Source organism: Neolamprologus brichardi, chromosome 1 (genome assembly GCF_056152115.1).
Source record: "Neolamprologus brichardi isolate AB-2024 chromosome 1, ASM5615211v1, whole genome shotgun sequence".
Taxonomy (NCBI): Eukaryota; Metazoa; Chordata; class Actinopteri; order Cichliformes; family Cichlidae; genus Neolamprologus; species Neolamprologus brichardi.
Genome location: NC_142104.1, coordinates 44,271,188 through 44,292,575, shown reverse-complemented (window position 1 = coordinate 44,292,575; position 21,388 = coordinate 44,271,188). Strand labels below are relative to the sequence as shown.

The 21,388-nt window shown below is 39.7% G+C and overlaps 1 protein-coding gene across 2 annotated transcripts; it reads left to right on the top strand.

The window, feature by feature from the left end:
* The first annotated feature begins 568 nt into the window (after positions 1-568).
* cers3a (ceramide synthase 3a) lies at positions 569-19,890 on the top strand. 2 transcript variants are annotated; one of them, XM_087845226.1, is made up of 11 exons: positions 569-637; positions 2,316-2,497; positions 2,948-3,065; positions 8,915-9,033; positions 9,113-9,170; positions 9,343-9,393; positions 10,289-10,381; positions 16,210-16,338; positions 17,219-17,325; positions 17,492-17,645; positions 18,443-19,890. In XM_087845226.1, the coding sequence occupies exons 2-11, from the start codon at positions 2,325-2,327 to the stop codon at positions 18,629-18,631; spliced, it is 1,191 nt and encodes a 396-aa protein (XP_087701352.1). In that variant the 5' UTR covers positions 569-637; positions 2,316-2,324; the 3' UTR covers positions 18,632-19,890. The 2 variants fall into 2 exon arrangements, with proteins under 2 accessions (XP_087701352.1, XP_087701360.1); XM_087845234.1 differs by lacking the exon at positions 569-637 and adding an exon at positions 2,103-2,126.
* Positions 19,891-21,388: the final 1,498 nt, after the last annotated feature.

Sequence of the window (21,388 nt, the reverse complement as noted above, 5' to 3'; positions counted from 1 at the left end):
TTTAGGTACCTTTTCATTTTTATGTTATGTTAATGATTAATTTAGAGTCTCATCAAAGCTCTCTATTGGTTTTAGCTTAGTAGAGAGTCCCGGTGCTATTTGTTCCGTCTGTACACACACACACCCTAAAGTTTAAAAATAAAACATAGGTAAACTTGAGCAAATACTCTTTCTTTCTTTAGTCTTTCTTTTTAAAGAAATATGTCTATTATATACAGTATCTGGGATATTTTTACATTTTCCAGTTTCTATTCCTGGAGGGTTTGTTCTGTCAGAGAACTTGTCTTTTGTATTTTATCAGGAGCACAGTACAAACAATGTTATTAGATCCTTTGAGGGCAGAGAGAAGAAAAAAAAAAGCCTGTGTGTTGTGGCAATCCACTGGCCTACCTCCACTTCCTGAAAGCCCTTCCCAGATAATTGTCGCTGGGTGGGTGTGATCCTAAAGAATATCAAACAAAGACAAGAGTGGCTGATTGCTTGTCATATGGTGGGGGTGGTAAGGTGTGTGAGTGTGTTTGGGGGTGGGGTGGGGGCAACGTAGGACTTTCCCATCTGTGTTCATATTCCACAGCAAACACAAGCAGTCAGCTGATGTGGAAAAGTTCCCTTACCTGTTCTATCTGGCTGTGAAAAGGTAAGCTTTTGTTTTACTGTGACCTTGAAATGTGACTAGCAAGCAAATTGCGTGTCTTCCTTTGAATATGAGTGATATTTCCAAGTTTTTGCTAGATAACTATTGTGTTTAAACTAGAACTGTGGGCAGGAGGAGATATCCAGGCTTTTCTGCAGTTAGTGATGTGGTTTGTAACAAATAGATTCTCTGTTCTCAGCAAGATCACAGTAAATCTGCGTTATGTGGTTTGCCTCCTTGAAATAAAAAAAAAAAATAGCGGTAAGCTGTTTAAGAAGCTATATTTGTCTACGGTCACTTAAAGGATCTGTATAGCACATCACATTTATAAAACCAGCATCTATGAAGGAGGGTAATGGCTATGACTGTGAAATGATACTTTGACTAGAGGCAAATTTCCTTTAATGTCACTTGAAACACTAAACAAACAGCTAACAGACCAAGCCTGAGCTACAGGGTGAACAAAGTCAGGTGATTTAAAAGTTTCATTTAGTTTTACTTTGACATTATTTTACTCTTTTTACTTTTCTGCACATTTAATACATATTCTTACATTTTCTGTTAGTGCTGTGTTTATTAAAGATAAACTTTATAAATTTGTTAAAGTATTCAAAACGACTCCACGTTGATGACAAAACAGCAAATTTAGAGATCTGTGTTTGTAGCATGCAGGGTGAACATGTCATGCACACCGAATCAATTCTCAGTAGATTTCAGCTGAAGTATTTATAGAGGAAGTAACAACCGTAATGAAAACGATTGTCCCCTTATTGACTGGGGGTTATATTGCGAAGCCTCCTTAACAGTGTGCTAATATGGCTACAGGGAACTGTTGTAAAGATAAATGTGATGCAAGTAAATCTACAGTAGGTTTGTGTGCATTGACACAGTCAACAACGTATTCTTTGTGAAAGGTTGATCTTCATAGGAGTATCCTGCCAAGGAAGGTCAATAGCTTTATTTGCTTTACCTGAGAAACCCAGTAGGATATAACAGGTATGATGTTAGTTATCAACTCTCTCTGCTAAGCTGGGCTTTCTGCTGAAAGGTTTTGTGCAGGCTAACATTAAAAGAGGGTTGTGTTGCACAAAGTTTCAGCATCAGAACAAGCTGGCACTGAAGCTTTCTTAAAATGATCCCTGTGAATGATCCCAACCCTAAACGGAGACGTTATGAAACACTGTTGAATGAAATGAAACCGTTTGGTGATGGCTTGAAATCAACTATTCAGCTTCTACAGTAGAGACGAGTAGATTACACAGTCCTTTCAGAATCTTTGAAATTTACACTATTCTATTATGTGATTATCATCACTTTATTTGGACTTTATTAAAAAAGTGCTTTCAAATGTAATTATATGTTGCCAAGTGAGGCACTCCTTGCCTGTTTCAGCACTCTTTCTTTCTGTATTTACAGAGGCCTTGTTGAAAAAGTGTGGGAGTGATCTCAGGGAAAGGATCAATAAGTCAATATTTGCTTTCTGAACAGATCTGTATGTAGACTTTAGTAACTGTAACACTTTACCATACTGCTGCCCATGTTAGGTAAAGGAAAGTGTGTGTGTGTGTGTGCGTGTGTGTGTATATATATATATATATATATATATATATATAGTACTGCATGACTACTAATATCATGACCTTTGCCTCTCTTTTGTCTGTATAACCTTTTGGTCCCTTAGGGAGGAGGGATGTTTGACACACTGCATGAATGCTTCTGGTCAGAGAGTCTGTGGTTGCCTGTGGGCCTAACATGGGCTGACCTGGAAGACAAAGAGGGCCGGGTCTATGCCAAAGCCTCCCATCTTTATGTGACTCTCCCCTATGCCTTAGCCTTTTTACTCATCAGATACCTGTTTGAAAGGTAAGCTCCAAATTGTGCACCTAAACCACCTAACCTTATTCCAGTAGAGGAGTGGGTGGTGGTCGGTTAACACTTCACTTACTTGCTTTTCATTAGTCGTTCATCGTGAACCATCAACAGTGGTTGCTGGGAGTAAGCACAATTGTAACCAGTCTTCCTGGTTGTGACAGGTGATACTGTGGCTGGATATAGTTATTGTTCTGATTGGGCAGTTGCTACTATAGTTCATTTTGTGTTGGAAACATTCAGCTTTAACCTGGAGTGTGGCTCTGATAGATTTGATCCCAGCACAACCATCCAGTACAATCGCTACTGCACACACACATAAAACAAAAAGAACAAAACAAACAAAGTGCAGCCATGGCTACAGCCCAGTATACCTGTTCTCCTTAAAATGTCATTTTCCATCATGTGCTGAATTTCATTTTGCTCATGTTTATGGTACTTCAGATGGATAGCAACACCACTTGCAGTTTCTGCTGGAATCAAGCAGACAGTCTATCTGAAAGCTGAGGAAAATTCTATCTTGGAATTCTACTATACTACTCGGTGTCGAAATCCTGCTCAGGTAAACCACGTCACACACCTGTAGTCCTGACAATCAAAATGTTAATGTTGTTTACCTTTGGTATTGTTAGGTCTGAAAAAATAGAAACATCTTGACAAAAAAAATCTTGACATTATGTAGTATGTCAGCGGTCCCCAACCCCCGGGCCTCGGACCGGTACCGGTCCGTGAGTCGTTTGGTACCGGGCCGCGAGAGTTGAGGCTCAGGTGTGAAATGTATAGTTTTCAGGGTTTTTATCGGTTTTCAGCGTTATTTTGTTATCGTTTTTATCGTTTACTCGGTTTTCCTGGGTCTTTTCACGTGTGTTATGAATAAATCTTCTTTTTTTCGGTACCGGTACTAGTTTTATTTTGTTGTATTTATCCACGACACCTTAAAGGCCGGTCCATGAAAATATTGTCGGGCATAAACTGGTCCGTGGCGCAAAAAAGGTTGGAGACCGCTGTAGTATGTCATTTATTACACAGAGTTTAGCAATTCCCATTTTGTTATGTTCCACAATTTGTCTGTTTAACATGTTTAACATTATTCTGTGTATTCATAGTTTTACTGCACTGTACTGATAATGTCTGTTTCTTTCATTTAATAATCTACTGTGAAGGCCGGCTTTTTCCTCGGTTCAGAGTCATTGCTGCTTTCATCTTTCAAAGAATCAGTAGCATCTGTGAACTATGACCTAAAAATGACAACAGTCAAATGTTTGTGGCACATCAGCCGGTCGTGTACCCCTCGGCACATTGCACCATGTCTGTCGTATTTGGGTTGAAGACACGAGTGCATGATTGTATCTGTTTTTACCGCCATTTTTATGATATTCCAGCACAGTAGCTCAGAGACATATAGATATAGAGAGGGAGACGTTGGAAGAGTTTGAAAACCTGAATTTGTGAAAGAAATGGATTAATGTAAAATAAGAAGAGAAGCCCTTCAAAACAGTTAGGTAGAAACTCTGTATCAAAAGCACCATCTTAACATCAGCCTTGTTTGTTTGTTTTCTCTGCACACCTCACTCCAAATCTTAAAAGCTAATTTTATCCAGGGATTATCAGGGTCCTCAGATACAACTTTAATTTGCCATCCATGGCTCGTTCTTCTATGTCTTCTCTGTCAAAAGCTTGTCAAAAAGGATGTACCCTGGCTCTCGCCCTAGGACAGCTCCAGCCCCCCGCGACCCTCCAAGGATAAGTGGTAGAGAAGTGATGGATGGTGTGACGTGGAGAGTCCTTCTAATACTGTCTTGGGTCTACCTCTGATGGATAAACCCAGTTTGGTCAAGATTAATACATTTGGGTATAATATTATCAAGTCGTTTGGCTAGTATGTAAATATTTTATCATCAAGGTTTAATACTGACATTGGTCAATAATGGCTACGGTTCAGTTTATATTTTCAATCCTTTGGAATGACAGAAATGGTCACTTCTTCCTATGAAGGGGGAACCTCCCCTTGTTTAAGGACCCAGTTATAAACTGCCTTCAGTCTAGGAGTTAATTCCTCCCCATAGGCCTTATACAATTCACCAATGATCAGTGATCGTTAGCTATGTCCCAAATCCTAGGCCGCATCCTTCAGAGGAACTGGCCTCCGTGGTCTACATGGGCCGGCTCCTTTGAAGACCGAGAAGGCCAGAAGTGCGAGGCTGTGAAATGGGACGGGTCTAGCCTTCAGATTTGCATCACCAGTTTAATAAACTCAGCCGTCTGCTCCACGCTCGCTAATATATAACAGGACATTGGAGTAAATTCTTGACCATCTCCCACTTCTGTTTAATCAGTTTTCTGTTTGACGTTTATTCAGCTGTGTGAAAACTATAACTTTAATCTCAGCCAAACCGATTTACTCTGGAACAAATAAAACACTGCGAAAAAGCCAAACAATAACATTTTTAAGTTATCTAAGTGACTTATATATCATGTTTAACCCCAGTAGTGAAAGACAGCGGGAAGTCTGAAAAGGATGTGCCGGTAGTCCAGTGTTCTCACTGGCTCTAGTGAGCCTTGAACCCCCGGCTAGCTATCGAGCTGGTAACAGACGTCTCTGAAAATGTCGGAGCGCTTTTGCAGATATGTGGTGTCTTGATAAACTGAGCAGATATTTGAAGTTTACACGGCTACATTCTCGCCTGAAAATATCTTAGAAATGTATTTTGTGACCCAGAAAGAGTAAAAACAGTAATATTAAAACTAAGTAGCTGCCACCATTGTTGGAAAGTGGAATTGGCTGGGCCGTGCTATGAATTCTGGGATAGATTGGGCCACGAAGCATACACCCACCATTCCTTCAAATTCAGGGAAATGAAGGACGCATTTGGAGCAGCCTTTGAATTGGGACAGCCTTCGTTGCGTGGCTGTGATGTAATCAGCCCTCAAACGCGGCCTCCGAAGGATGCAGCCTATGAATTGGGACGTACCGTTATTTAGGTCAGGCTGGGAGTACAGATCTTTATAGTATGTTTCAAAACTCTGCTGTATTTCAATAATATCATTATGTATAATGACAGTTTTAGGGTGTTTTATTTTATGGATGGTACTATCCACTTGGTGCTTTCTTAGCTTAAAAGCTAACCACTTTATTTATTTTAATAATTTTGATTAAGGAAAATAAACTTTTTCCTTAAACTTCTTCCTTGAGATCTAATTGTAATTCTCCAAGTTTCTCTTTTTTCTGCTTTTTAATTAGGGAAGTGTAGGCAGTAATTTGGCCCCATGGACGGTGTCACATCCCCCCTTGTCATTTTCCTAAAAGTATGCGTCAGTTCTGCCAATGTCGCAAGTTTTAACTTTATGTTGGTCCTTACTTAATGTGAAAAAATAATCAGTTCTCGAGTGTGTAGAGTGGGGAGCCGAGAAGGATTAGCATCTCTCCAGATGTCAATAATACATATTATAATAATACAATATATTTGGTTACAAATAAACATAACAATACCGCTTCTCCAAACAGTGTTGTTCAGAACCACAGTTAACAAGATAACAATCAAACAGATAATAAGAAAATAAAACAGGATTTTCAGGTCCTGATGTAATAAGTCTTTAAGGGGGTCAGCCACACACTTCGGAGTGGGGCCCCAGATTAGAACAATTCTTCCACACTGCACATGAACCACTACTCCTTGCATCTCAATAAGACAAGGCAATAGTTCTAAATATTACACATTTCTCTTGTCTCATAACTCAGAAAGCGTGCAGTAATGGACCGAGTAGTGGGAGCGCTTTTCTCTTCATTCCCAACTTTATCCTTCGGTGATTTGTCACTTGAGTTTGGATTGTAGTTTTAATAGCTCCGTAACAGCATCCTCCATTGTTTGAATCTGCTCCTCCATGTCCAAAATATGATTCTCAGCTTCCTTGAGTCTTGCGCTGGTTTTGCACACTTTGGCCTTAACTTCTTCAAGCTGTTGCACATTTTCTTTTCTGATTCCCTAATTTCCATAAGTATCGCCTTAAATTGATAAGTTAATATTGACGTTCTCCTCCATTTCATTCTTTTTTGCTAGCATTAGCCCCAGCACTAGCCAAAATGTCGCCATCTTCGTTAGCTTCACTTTCTTCAGTATCGATTGCAGTCATAGTTATCACCCTTCTCTTGGTTTTCACCTTGCCGTGTTTGTCATTCACCATAGCCCCATCCTAGTTAGTCACTTTTAGCTTTTTATCTTGTTAGTATTTCGAGTTTCAGCGGCTTTTTGACCAAAAAGAGCCAGAAGCAGTAGTTCTACGTAGCTACCTCCATTGTGCGACCTGGAAGTCCCTTCTCCAGCACATTTAACACTATATAATCCCCACTACTGAGAGACTAGTTGTTGCAGATGGGGCTGGACTCCTGGTATCCTCGATAGAAACCTCACACAGTTTGTGAGGCTGGGAGACTGCACCTCAGAGACCGTGGTCAGCAGCATTGGTGACCTAAAAATGCTCTCTCAGTGCTCTCCTGTCCTTTTTGCCCTGTACATGGCTGACTTCAGCTACAACTCTGCAACATGTCACATGGAGAGGTTTTCTAATAACACAGCTATAGTTGGGTATATCATGGATGGACAGTAGGGAGAGTATAGGAGCTTGATTGGACTTTGTAAACTGACGTAAGGTAGACTTCCGCAGGGCTAGGCGTTCTGCACTACCTGTATCAATTGGAATTTGTCAGTACCTACAGGTACCTGGGGCTCTGTCTGGATACCTCACTGGACTGGTTAGTGAACATAGATATACTCTACAAAAAAGGGCTGGCTGAGCTTCCTGAGGAAATTGGGGTTGTTTACCATCTGCAGCAAATTCTTGTTTATATTTTACCAGTCAGTCATCACCAGTGTTCTCTTCTGTGCGCTGGTGTCCTGGTGAGGCAGCATCCAAAAGAGAAAGAGAGATGCCAACAGACAAGAAAGCTGGCTCTTTACATTGGTGGCAGGGAAAAGGACCCTGAACAAGCTGCTGTCCATCATGGACAATGATCAACACTTAATCTTCAACAAGCAGAGAAGCTTGTTCATTGGCAGACTCTTGTCACTCTACAGACATGCTAAGGAAGTCCTTTGTTCCAAGGACTATACATCTATGAAACACAGCAGTCAGGCGCAGGGGTAAGGTGGACTAATGGGCCCCTTCACAACCTCGCCCATACACACTCAAGGACTGTTCATTTTTGCTGGTCGTACAATTCTGGTGGTTAGACTGTCATTGCACTACAGTTATTTACTTATTTCACTTATTTTGGGATAGTTCATCACTGCTCCACAGCTATTTACTTTTAGTTAGGAGGCTAGGCTACCATTTGTACAGCTCTTGTACAAATGCTTGTCTTTTTTTTTTTGTAACTTGGTGTAGCCAGTTTGCTTTCTGTTAGTGTATTTGGTACAGTCGTCCCTCATTTATTGCAGGAGTTACGTTCTAAAAATAATCCGCGATAGGTAAAATCTGCAAAGTAGCCAACTTTATTTTTTACAGCTATTATAGATGTTTCAAGGCTGTAAACCCCTCACTACACACTTTATACACTTTTCTCAGACAGGCATGAACATTTTCACACTTTTCTCTCTTGTTTAAACTCTCAAAGTTCAAACCTTAGTAGAAATATAAGTCCAGTATTATAGAATGAAACCAAAGGCACCCACAGGGGCCTCTGACAGTGCAAAATCCAGCCACGGCACGAGATTGATTGACAATTGTCTACAGCCGATCAGGACGCAGAACACAATGCAAAACAGTGAGACCGTGAAAGGTGAACTGCGTTATAGCGAGGGACCACTGAATATGTGTTTGTGTTCAATAAAGTATCCATCTACCTACCAACCACCCCTCCCTCTTGATGCATGTTTTTGATGCAATCTCATGTTCCTGTAGAGAGTGGGAACATGAGACCAGACTGGATCTGAGCCATAGACTTTCTTGCTGCAGTGTGTACCACTCCACCACTGTGCCACCTTCATTATAACAAATGTACAAATATAACATATTTGTTTTAAACTGTACTGGTTTGAGTCAGCGGGCATGCACATTTTCCATAAGTGATGTACATTATTAACAGATATCCAAATCACGACAAATCGATACATTTCTGGAGTTCTGCTGACTGCAAGCTACTGTTTCTCGCAGTGAAAGTCAAGGATGTCTCAAAGCTTGTGGATATTTCTGCACTGCTCTAATTACCTTCAACAGCCTGAAGTGTGACTCCACACTTTCCAGAGTTTGCTTGCAAATGTGCCTGAGAGATTCCTGCAGTTTTGACAAAACTACATTATTTATGTATCTGAAACGAGCGGGCTACAGATATACATTTAAGCACATACACGATACACATATGTAAACAAACCTGCATGTGTTTTTGTGTCTGTCTGCATGTGTATTTAATACCAGGTTGACATTGATGGGTTGTCTAAGAAAAGCAGTCTGTCCACGAGACAAGTGGAGCGCTGGTTTAGAAGAAGACGCAGACAGGACCGCCCTGGAGTTCTGAAGAAATTCACAGAGGCCAGGTTACTACGCTTTGCTTTTGTGAGTGTGTGTATTTGTGATTATTCTGATATTAACAGCAACTTTATTGTGTCCCAACAGCTGGCGATTTGTTTTCTACCTGTATGCATTCATTGGAGGAATGGTAGCACTGCATGATGTAAGTAACATAACCATCTCAACATTTTTCCAACTCAAGGCAGTGATGGTTAAATGATTAAGTCTCTTTACTCATTAGGCTTTTGTCTGAACAGCTCTTTATAACTTAACATTTCACCACTCTTCTTTATTTTGCATTACCTGTACAAATATAATACCTTTTTTTTCTGCAGAAAGAATGGCTTTATGATACTAGGGAAGTATGGACAGGTTTTCCCAAGCAGGTTTGTTGCATACTCTCCCACATGCCATAATCATCAATCAATCATCAAGAGCAAAAACACAGAAAACCACAAAACCACTGAGGAAACATACGGAAAACACAGGCAAGGGCAATAAAAAAAAAGTTAAAAAAAAACTCTGAAAAAAAGAACTCAGAATTCTAACAATTATCCATCATCCAATTGGATCCATGGATGGATCCAATTATCCAATTGGATCCATCATCCAATTGGATCCATGGATGGATCCAATTGGAAAATTGAATCCATCCATGGATGATTGGAAAATTGAATCCATCCATGGATGATTGGATAATTGGATCCATCATCCAATTGGATGATGGATCTAATTGGATGATTGGATCCATCCATGGATCCAATTGGATGATGGATCCAATTATCCAATCATCCATCCCACACTACTTATAGATGTCCGTCTAATATCCGGTTAGGTCCATAGATTTTTGGGCATCACACAATTTTTGTAATTTCTCTTCTGTACACCACTACAGATGTGAAGTTCAGCAGACATTCAGACAAAGCAGACGATACATTTATTTAAAGAAGCTAAAATTTATTTATTTATACATTTATTGCAACCAGTACGAACTGAAAAAACAGGGCTATACTTTAATGTGTGAAAGGATTGTAAACCTGGCATGTTTCTTGCCATGTGGGACCTTAATTACTAGTACTCAGATTTACTTTTCTTTCAGTGTTTAACAGAAGCATCAACCTGTACTAGCATTGACGTGGAAAGCTGCAAATTTAAAGAATAGATTCCTCAGCAGTTTATTTTTAGCTATAAGGTCTAGGGGGAAAAAACAGAACCTTATGGGACAAACCTTTTGTCTGCATAACTGATTATAATTTTGTCTCTTTGTCTCCCTGTCTGCAGACCATGCTAGAGTCTCAGTACTGGTATTATATCTTGGAAATGAGTTTCTATGGCTGTCTTCTCTTCAGTGTTGCTTTTGATGTCAAGAGGAAGGTAAGTAGTGGTTCTTAGAGACCACAAACTTCAATTCAGTTCCTTCATCTGCTTTCTTTTTTTCTTTACATAATATGTAATGTATAATTTTAACCATTTCTAAATATGTGAAAGAGTATTAGTGTTCTTAAAAAAGGTAATATTATTTTTTCGAAACTTCAGGCTAATATTAATATTTGAATCTCAACAATACAATACTCAACAAATGCAATTATACATACTGCTCAAGAAAATAAATGAAGACTTTGAAAACACAGCAGACTCATATAGACTGGGTAATGTGTTGGAAAGGATGCTATATTGTTGAAATTGTAATTAAAATGATCAGCCTACAGACACCTGAATTCAAAAGCAGAGAATCAAATTGAAAAAGCGGCAGTGGCAGGCTAGTCCATTTCCCAACATTTCATTGCAGCAACTCAAAGTGGTACTCAGTGTTCCTGCGTCTCTGGATCTTTGAGTTTGTTGTGGACTCGTGATTCTTTCTGCTGCATCTAAGAGATGACTTAAGTGCTAACTCTGTATAGTTTAGTTTTCTCTATTGGTCTGCATTTATTTCTAGTTCCTGGTTTTTGTTATTCCTGATCTCATCCATGTGTCTTGCCATCAGCGTCTCCTTTGTAGTCAATCTTTTCTTGGTGTCACAAGTTCAGATGTGTCACTTTCTGTTTCACTTTTAGTTTCCTGTTTTATTCTGATAGTCTCTTGTCTTGTCTGCCTTACGCTCAGTTGTATTGTTACAGTTTTATATATTACATTTCTCTCTCTGCAGTGGGGCTATGATTTGAAGTGCATGTGGTGAGAACTACTAGGAAAAGTTTTTGTGTGTCTGTGTGTGGGGCTAAGCACAAGCAAAGTCCAAATGTCCACAAATTGAAATCAGTGTATAAAGATGTGGTTTTTATGCAGTGCAGGGATGAGGGCAGCATTAAGCTACAAGAGGTCTTTTCAATATAGATATTTCTAGTGTGATAAATGATCATTGTTATATAATGTATTACATATACTCAGGAAGCAGCTGCTCAGCTACATGACTGAATTATAAATATCTGAAGGGGGTGGGAGTACATAAGTGTTATTTCTTGCCGCTCCTCTTCAAACACCTGTTTCACTAGAAGACAGACCTAACCAGAAGACCTCACCCATACCTGGGTATCACTCAGCTGCATGAGGTGCAACCTGGCAGTGTTGGATAGACTGAAACATAATGCCTCAAAGGTGTTTGATTGGACTTAGGTCAGGCAAGCATGGGAGCCAGTCAGTGGTATCAATTCCTCGATCCTTCTGGCACTGTCTGCATACTCTCACCATTTGAGGCCAGGCATTGTCCTGCACAAGGAGGAACCCAGGGCCTACTGCACCATGACTGTAGTTCAGGAGGTATGGGAAGTTTGGAAGTTTGGTGGTTTGATCGATGGCTGCTCCAGTCTGCCAAGCCAAGTATACTTGGGCAAGATACTAACCCTAGGTTGCTCTCCGATTGTCAGGGTTCCTGGGTCGTTGACCCAGTGCTTTCAGTTTTGTTCATGTTCAGTTTATTTTGCCACTTCCATGTTCTCACTTCCTGCTTTTCCTGTGTCAGCTCGTCTCGTGTCATTAGCTCTCCGATGCATCCACATGAGTATGAATGTGTGTGAATGTTAGATAGAAAGCTCTTCAGTGGAGAAATAAAGCATAGAAAAAAGTGCTTGTATAAATAGGTGTCAATTGATAAATGAGGCAAGTTGCATGAAACATTTTGTGTGCTCAGACAGAGTAGTAAAGCGCTATATAAGAACTAGTCCATTTACCGTTTAGCCTGTAGAGCTCTGTTTGTCTCTCCATGGATATTCCTCCCCACACTATCGCTGATCCACCAGCAAACCAGTCATGCTGAACGATGTGACAGGTAGCTCAGGTAGTGTTCTCCACTCAGGTAGTGTTCTCCACTGCTTCTCCAGACCCATTCATGTCTGTCACATGAACCTGCTCTAATCTGTGAAAAACACTGGGCACCAGTGCAGGACCTTCCAATTCTTGTATTGTATGGTGAATATAATCGAGCACCATGGTGCTGGGCAGTGAGCACAGGGCCCTCAGGCCACACTCAGGAAGTTTGGTTCTGATTGTCTGGTCAGAGACACACACAAGTGGCCTGCTGGGGGTCATTTTGTTGGACTCTGGCAATGCTCTTCATGCTCCCTGCACAAAAGAGCAGATACTGGACCTCCTGATGGTTGAAGACCTTCTACGGCCCTGTCCAGGGCTCCTAGAGTAACAGCCTATCTCCTAGGATCTCCTCTCTTGAGACTTTGCTAGGAGATACAGCAAACCTTCTGCCAATGGTACATATTGATGAGCCATTCTGGATGAGTTGAAATATCTGTGCAACCTCTGTAGGGTCCAGGTATTGTGTCATGCTACCAGTAGTGATACTTATCCTAGCCAAAAGGAAGTAGCAGTGAAAAAACAATCCCAACAGATGTGGAGGGAAAAATGTCAGTAGCCTCCACTTGTAATACCATTGTTCACCCAATTTCCTTTGGGGTCAAACTTCAGGATCAAGTTTTATTGAATTGAATTGTTTTGGATGTTGTCTCATTGTTGAAGCTAAAACTGATTAACAACCCCATTTACTACCTTACTGACCAAATCAATATTCCAGATGTTTAACTGACATTCTAATGGAATTATTTGAATCGCTATCTGTACAAAAGGAACATACTTAGTACTAAGAAATGATAGTGAGGAAAATCTTACAGAAGAGAGTGGGCATACATGAAAGCTAAACAAACAATTAAACCTTACTTTCTGTGTCTTACTGTCTGCATTTTAAAGAGTTTACTTCAACTGAAAATTAAATGCTGGCCTTCATAGAAACAGCAGGCTTGGTGAGATATCCAGCCACACTGATGGACTGATATGATCTTGGCATTTTGGGTGCAGAGCTATTTTAACTGATCAGTCATAGCAGCATGGCAAAGAAAACAGTCCAAGCAGCTATTCAATCTAATTTTATTACCTTTAAGACTCGGTGCTCGGAGTTGTTTTATCAATGCTAGCTGTTGTAGAGAAAGATAAAACAAAACATGTTTAACCTATTGTGATCAGGCATGTGAAGAAGTTTCCCTTTCTTTCTAATACATGAAACCTCCAGACAGGGTTTTAATAGTTTTGCAATTTTCATTAGTTTTTATTTTTATTTAGTTTTGACTTAAAATTTTCACATTTATATCAGTTTAAATTAGTTTTTACCAATTGTTTGCTAGTTCAGTTTAGTTTTTTTTTTTTTTTTAATCCTTAGTTTCAGTTTAGTTTTGATTAGTTTCAGTTATAGTTTTAGTCGTGTTTGCAACAATTAAGTGTAACAAGATCCCAGTTTCATCATATCAGTCATGCTCTTCTGCTCATCCTTGGGTATGTTGCTATTCCAGCTACCATACTGCACCCTGGACAGGTCGCCTGTCTGTCGCAGGGCTAACACGCAGAGACAGACAACTCACATTCCCACCTATGGGTTCTTAAAAAAAAAAATAGGGCAGATGAACAACCATTGACACCAGGCAACTATAAAATGTATATCTTGGCCCCAATGAGACTATTAACTCTCGCAGCACCGGGTGTTCGTAATTTTGGTTCAAGTGAATTGCTAAACTTTTTGAAGACTCACACAGTTGTGTAGATATCCCAGTCTCAATAAACACATTCATCAACGCTTCCTCTCGCTTGTGATGTTCCTGCGAATTGACCAACCAGCAGCCATCGGCTCGCTGTTGGAAGCACTGCATTAATGTTTTTTGTGGAGTTGTCTCGGGATGCATCACGCTGCCTTGCCTGGGTTGGCTTCTGTTTTCTGGGGATGAGGGTTGGGTGTGCTCCCTTACCTTCTCAAGGTAAGCTAGGTTAGCCTTCTTGTGTGAGCTTTTCAAAAGCACTTTAAGGTTTGTGGGATTTTTTTCCCTTTAGAAATGTCCCTCATAACTTGTGTCTTTCCACTACAAGACACTTGCTTTATCCAAAACACAGTCATATTCAAAGTAATCCCAAATTGGATTCAACTAACGTACTGCCACCTGCTGGCATAATGAGACACAGCAAGAAAAAAACCTGTAAACTACACTTCATTTTCACCCTAGCCCAGGGGTCAGCAACCTTTAACTTCCAAAGAGCCATTTGGACCCGGTTTCCACGCAAAAGAAAACTCTGGGAGCCGCAAATACTTTTTGAAATCTAAAATGAAGATAACACTGCATATATTGTTTTTTACCTTTATGCTTTGTGTGACCAACTAAGGTGTGTTGCTTATGAAATCCTTGAAGTGCTATAGATAAAATAACATTTTATTTATGTAATTAACACATTTTGAACTCTTAAAGAAATATAACCAAAGGAACTAAAATGATCCAGCAAACAAAAACTGTTGTGAGCCACCCTTATATCGCCTTTGTGCTTTTGGAGCCCTGACCTGACTTTTAAAAAGTAATTGAAAAAAAGCTCTATGCTGCTAAAAAAAAAAAAAAAAAAAATAGATATTTGCAAAATTCTGCCTAAATATGTATTTTACCTGGTTGATGTGTGTGGCGGGGTGTGGTCTGAGGTGCCGCTGGGAGGCGGACGCACCTGAGCGGCACCTGCAATCACGCCTCGCCACCTTAAAGTCTGTGCTATCTATGCTGTTGTTGGTGTGTGTCGGGCTGTGAGCTGCAAAGCTACAGCCGGCTGTGTGCGTACAGCAACCGTGTGTGAAAAGTGGTCAATAAAGAGATGCTGAAAAGCGTGTTCATGCAAACATCGTCGGGTCTGCCGTGATATGTTTACAATAAGACTTCTGCTCCCGAAACTCTGCGCACAGCGTCTGCAAATCGGGGCTGTACGAAGTCACTTTCATCTTTACAGTAAGCTGTCATCTGTGAGGCGTGAGCGTGTTTGTTTTTAACATAGTTCACGGTGGAGCTGCTGACATAATGTGGATCCGAAGATCCATAACTGGCCTACCTGGGTTTGAAAGTCTCGATAAATGCACGGCGTTTCAGCGGGTATACCAGCTTCCACGAGTGTGACGCTTATTTTGAGTGATGAAAAAATAATAAGATATCATTTTATTTTTATATTTCAAAATCACAATAATCTTCCAATTTAGAACTACAAGTTAAAAAAGAACTAACATAAATAAAATACACTTCAGCTAAATACTAATTTATTTTCCCAAACCACGCGGAGCCGCAGTATAAGGACTAAAGAGCCGCAGGTTGCCGACCCCTGTGCTAGACTATTGTATGACACGCACACATCAATGAAAACTAAACACATTTTCGCTATAAATTTAGTTAATTTTAGTTAGTTTTGTGAACACTCATTACAGTTTTAGTTAGTTTTCATTTTTTTGCAAAATCTTGTTTTTATTTTTATTTCCGATAACGAAAATGATTCGTTCTAGTTTTCGTTAGTTTTCGTTAACGACATTAACCTCGCCTCCTGATAATTAGATTCTGTTGGAGTGTACAAAGATAACTATTAGAATGCAGGAAATGGAAAAAAGATTCTTCCTGTCTTTTATGGTATTTTTTTATATTTAATGGTATTATTATAATTGATGCATTCTGAAACTTGTTCCACTATTATGAAAAGTGTAAATAACGTTAGAAATGTTTATTTATTTATTTGAACTTGGCAGAGTCAGCGCTGTTTTCTGCGTCAGGACTTTCTGTATTTCTCTCTCTTTGCTTTATGTCCTTCTGTCATTTAACAACATGTACCTTTGTTAATATGAAAACATGATTTGTGATGAAACAGTACTCTCTGATTGGAGTTTTCTTTGTGTGTTTTTGTGTGTTTCTTATCTCCATCAGGACTTTAAGGAGCAAATCATCCACCACTTGGCCACTCTGGTCCTCTTATCCTTTTCCTGGTGTGCCAACTACATCCGTGTAGGAACACTGGTTATGCTTATCCATGATGCTTCCGATGTTTTCCTAGAGGTCAGTCTCGGCCACACGTTTGTCTGTTTTTTCTAACATGTGGGGATTGCAAATGTCATTAGTTAGAAGGTATAGATTAACCTTTAGTAACTGGACACTGCTTACAGTTCAAAATAAATCCACCTGGTATTGCAGATAAATGAAAATAGTTGTGACACAAAAGTTATCTTAACTCAAAAACGAGCAGCATGGGTAAAAATGAGACCTCACGTAAGCAGTAACGTATTCTGAACAATGACCACATGGTGATATTTTTCAAAAATACACTTTTTGAAGTTTTCTCTTGTGAATTGTCAGAAAACAGATAAAACATGCAAAGTGTTTTCTATTAAATTTTGCAATACCTACTTTGGTCAACCACACAAAGATTGCATTTTTACAAAAAAAGTTTTAAAATGATTCCCATATTTATTTAACTTTTTTTTATTGTACTGGTACTGTGTTTTTAGAAAGCATAGAATAGAATGTTGATCATGAGTACATTTGTATAACATTTTTTCTTTTCTACTAAAATGAAACCTGTTTGTTTCCATTTTCTCTTGTGAATTGTCAGAAAACAGATAAAACATGCAAAGTACCTGTTTCTGTTACTTTGTGGTGTGCCACATATTAAAAAAAATAAAATATTTGAGATCTAGAATATGATGGAAGTGTTTCTACTTCACTCTCCACCAGTCGTGGGAGATGGCTGACCTGGTTCTGCCAGACGTTTCTTCCTGTTAAAAGGGAGTTTTTCCTTCGCTGTCACCGAGTGCCTTCTCATGCAGGTCAACTGATTGTTGGGACTTTGTCTCTAATATTGTAGGGTCTTTATCCTACATAAACCTGCTGTGTGTATATGTGTGTTGTTAATTAATGGTAAAACTCATTTTTCTTTTAGTCTGCCAAACTATTCAACTATGCCAAATGGGAGAAAACCTGCAAAACTCTCTTTGTTTTGTTTGCCATAGTGTTTATGGTAACACGACTGATCATCTTTCCGTTTTGGTAAGCCGATAAATAAGACTTAAGTTGTGTGTTTTTTTTCTTCAAATTAAGTCTAAAGTAACCAGTTTATTTGTCTTTGTTCATTCATACTCAAGCAGATTTCCTGTAAATGTATTATATTCAGTGTGTAACAGATTTTTAAATTTTTGATGTGCTTGTGTTTCAGGCTGATCCACTGTACTTGGGTTTACCCTGTTCTCTATTACCCTGCCTTCTTTGGTTACTACTTCTTCAACACAATGCTGGTGGTCCTGCTTTGTCTGCACATTTTCTGGGCCTACCTCATTCTACGCATGATCAGGAAATTTATGTTTGGCACAGTAAGTCTGCTGTGACAGTATTTATCCACGTCTCTCTTTACACCCCACACTCCTAAAGAACACCCACAGGATACTCAGAGGGCCATAAAATACATGTGGACTGGGTGGGCAACCTCGAATGTCCATAGATGATAAAGAACTGGCCCAATGTTCCCCAACCAGAATTAAAACATGTACCCTGCGTTCAAAGTTTGACTAATGAACGAACTCTGCGATGTTGCAGAGGCATGTCAACCAAGACAGCCCTACAACATCCAGAGCCTTCAAGAACTCAGGTAAAGGCCAGACCATCAAGTAGTTTTTAAGTGTCTTACTGACCTAGTTTCCCAGTGATGTAAGAAAGCTAATAAAACATGCAATTTCCACTGAAATACTCCAAACATACCACAAACATGGTTCAAAAGGTTAGTTAGTAACTCAAACCAACACACGCCCAGCAAAAATGGATCTTTTAAATAGCAGGTATGTGGTTCTTTGCATCCTATAAATGCAGATCACTCTTACGTGATAACTTTAAAATGCATCATTTCGTCCAAATATGTCACTACATTGTTGAAAAACCTGCATTGTGATGAGCAAAATGTTAATGTTCAGGCTTCAAAATGCTCAACAAAGCTTTGTGTTTTACATTGAAAGGAAGCCGAACTGCCACCCAGAGTTCTCTGCTGCAGCTCACATTTCAAATCTGCTTTCAAGTAGACATTTTGTCCTCTTTGGTGGCTTTTTTCTAAATACAGTCTCCTTTTCTGATCATCATGTTTTTCATTCTGTATTTTTACTGTAATCATTTCATTCAGCTAACCAAAGATGAAAGAAGTGACAATGACGAGGAAGACGGGGACGAAAGCAGCTCAACACAGGATGAAGTTGAACAACGGCACAAGCCTGGCGGGTCACTGGTGGCTGATAAGAAGTATGACAAGAACGGAGGGTCTAGATCCTTATCTCCACCAGAGAACATCTGCTGGTCAAAGACTGTGTGCTGACTCGTATTCACTCTCAGTACAGGAGAATAATCCTGAAATAGACTCAAATAAAGTCCAGCGAACCAAACATATCACATATACATGCATTAAGTAACAGCTCAACTGTTGCCCTCCACAGACAAGAAAGCTACACTTAACCATTGTTTTCAGATTTTGAAACTTAAAAAGCTCTGACTCATGTGAGCAAAACAGACTCTTACACAGAGCACCTCTGCAAAATCGTGCTGTAAATGTGTTTGAAGCTATTTTTAAACATAAAATCTGGAGAATATCAGAAGAATCAAGTTCCACAATTTTACCTTTCTTACATGCAGAATACATTAGGAATAGCCGAATAAAAACCAGTTTAGGATAGTGTTAAGACAGCATATCGAATGCAGGAGGCATAACAAAAACAGAAATCAGGGAAGAAGCAGGGAGCTGAAAAATTGAAGCTTCAGAGCTGTATTTATGTCTGAGAACAACTTCAATATGAACACATGACCAGGTTTAGATGTTTTTCAGATTTAAGTTCATTACTTTCCCTTCTTAAATGTATCTATTACAATCCAGTTTTCTATTAAATTTTGCAATACCTACTTTGGTCAACCACACAAAGATTTTTACAATAAAGGTTTTAAAATGATTCCCATATTTATTTAACTTTAATTTAACTGTGTTTTTAGAAAGAATAGAATGTTGATAATGAGTACATTTGTATAACATTTTTTCTTTTCTACTAAAATGAAACCTGTTTGTTTCCAAAGTGAAAAAACAACAAACAAACAAACCACTCCCACTAACACTTGGAATAATGGTTAAACTTGGGTTGATAACTGCAGTAACTGTCACTGACCAAATAATCTTCGACAACTGTCAACTTCGAATCCTAGCATGTTAGGTATTCATTCGAAACACAGAGAAATCCCACAGTCACCTGATTATGGTCATAACAACATTTCAGTGTGAGTTTACAGGATGAGCTGTAGGGAAAAGTAGCATCCTTGTTGCCTCTAAGATGTCGTGGTCTTCCTGGAAACACAAGCAGCAAGTTCACTCTGAAAGAGGCAAGTTGGAGAAAAGCAGATGAGTTTTGAAGCATGTGTGCATTAGTAACTCAGGGGAACTGAAATAGTTTGTGTAGGGACTCATTTTTTACTTCTTTAATTTTATTTGTTGTCTGTCTTTTTTTTAATCATCTGGTTCTTATTCAGCGTGACAGTAAGACAACAACGCCACCATGAGGCCAGAGAGAAGCATCGTGCTACTTGTTGCTGTTTCTCCAGTGACTAAAAAAATAAAGTGTTATAGGTTTTAGACAGCAAAATGAAAAAGCTTTTTTTTTTTAATTTATATGGTCAAAACCCAGTTATGAGGAATTGTCATTGTCACTAGGGATGCACCGATACCACTTTTTTGGAAACGAGTACGAGTACTTGCATTTCAGTACTCGCTGATACCGATACCGAGTGCTTAATAAAAACATGATTTAAATTTACAGGTAACAGCTTTAGTCCTATAATTTAACAAAAAAAACCCAAACAAACAAGGGACTGGTTTGGAATTAAGAACATTTATTTAAAATGAAAAGCATGTTGTATGCAACATATTACAGAATAAATAATTATAAAAAACAAAATTTAATTTTAAATTTGTTCGTCTGTTTCTCTGTTTAGAAGTCTCACTAGCACAGTCACAGCTGGGATGACATCAGAGGCTAGTGCGTCGTAGCTGCTCACTTTTTTAGTTAGTTCCTCAAAGGGGGCGAGGATGGCAACAGTCGTCTCCATAAGAGCCCATCGGTGAGCGGTGAGATAGTCAGGGAGTTCGTGCTCGGACACGCCCAGCACTCGCTTTTGCTCGATGAGGGACTGGAGCATGTAATACGTGCTGTTCCAGCGCGTCTGTACGTCCTGCTGCAGTCTCTTCATTGGCTGGTTGAGCTGTCCCTGAATGTCCTCGAGGCGGGAGTAGGCTAAGGCCGAATGTTTAAAATGCCCAACTATTTTCCGTCCCACTGCTATAGCATCAGCTATGCTCCTCTGTGCTAGTAAGCGTGGGTAAATAAGCGTGGGTAAATAAGCGTGGGTAAACTCTTTGTACTCGTTGTCTGTTGGGATTTTGGTGCTTGATTAAATTACTTGTGTTAAATGCGCTACCTTTAGAGCCTCTGGACAATTTCGCTGAGCACAATTTGCAGTCCGCCTTTGTTTTCGTGTCTTGTTCAGTTTGAAATAGTTCCACACGGATGACATGTCTCGCCTCCCCTTCTCCCCGCTCTGAGCTGCAGCCGGGGCCTGGGGGCGGGCACTCGGCGCCTGGGGGCAGGCACTCGGCGCCTGTGATTAACCCCTTACATGCCGCTCAAACATAGACAGGTCTCAGACCGTGGTATCGGTCCCCGGTATCGGGGGACTTTTAACGAGTACGAGTACTTTAGAAAATGTGGTATCGAGGCCGATACCCGATACCAGTATCGGTGCATCCCTAATTGTCACAGTTGTCACAATTTCACCCGAAACCAGAATTTGTCCATAAACTGTTCGTTTTCTTTTCTTAAAGGAAGTTCATCTTTTAAAAGATGGAATTCACTTCAGCAGTTGAAATTACAAGTCACATTGAGCTGGACCTTGATGTGAACCAGCAGTCTGCTCCACAAAAAGCATGACCCTTAAAGTGGGCAATACAGTTTTATACTACAACAAAAACAAGTATTAATGCGACTCTTCTTCCGGCATTTCCCGCCTGGATCTTCTCCTGTACTTCATTCTCCTCTTC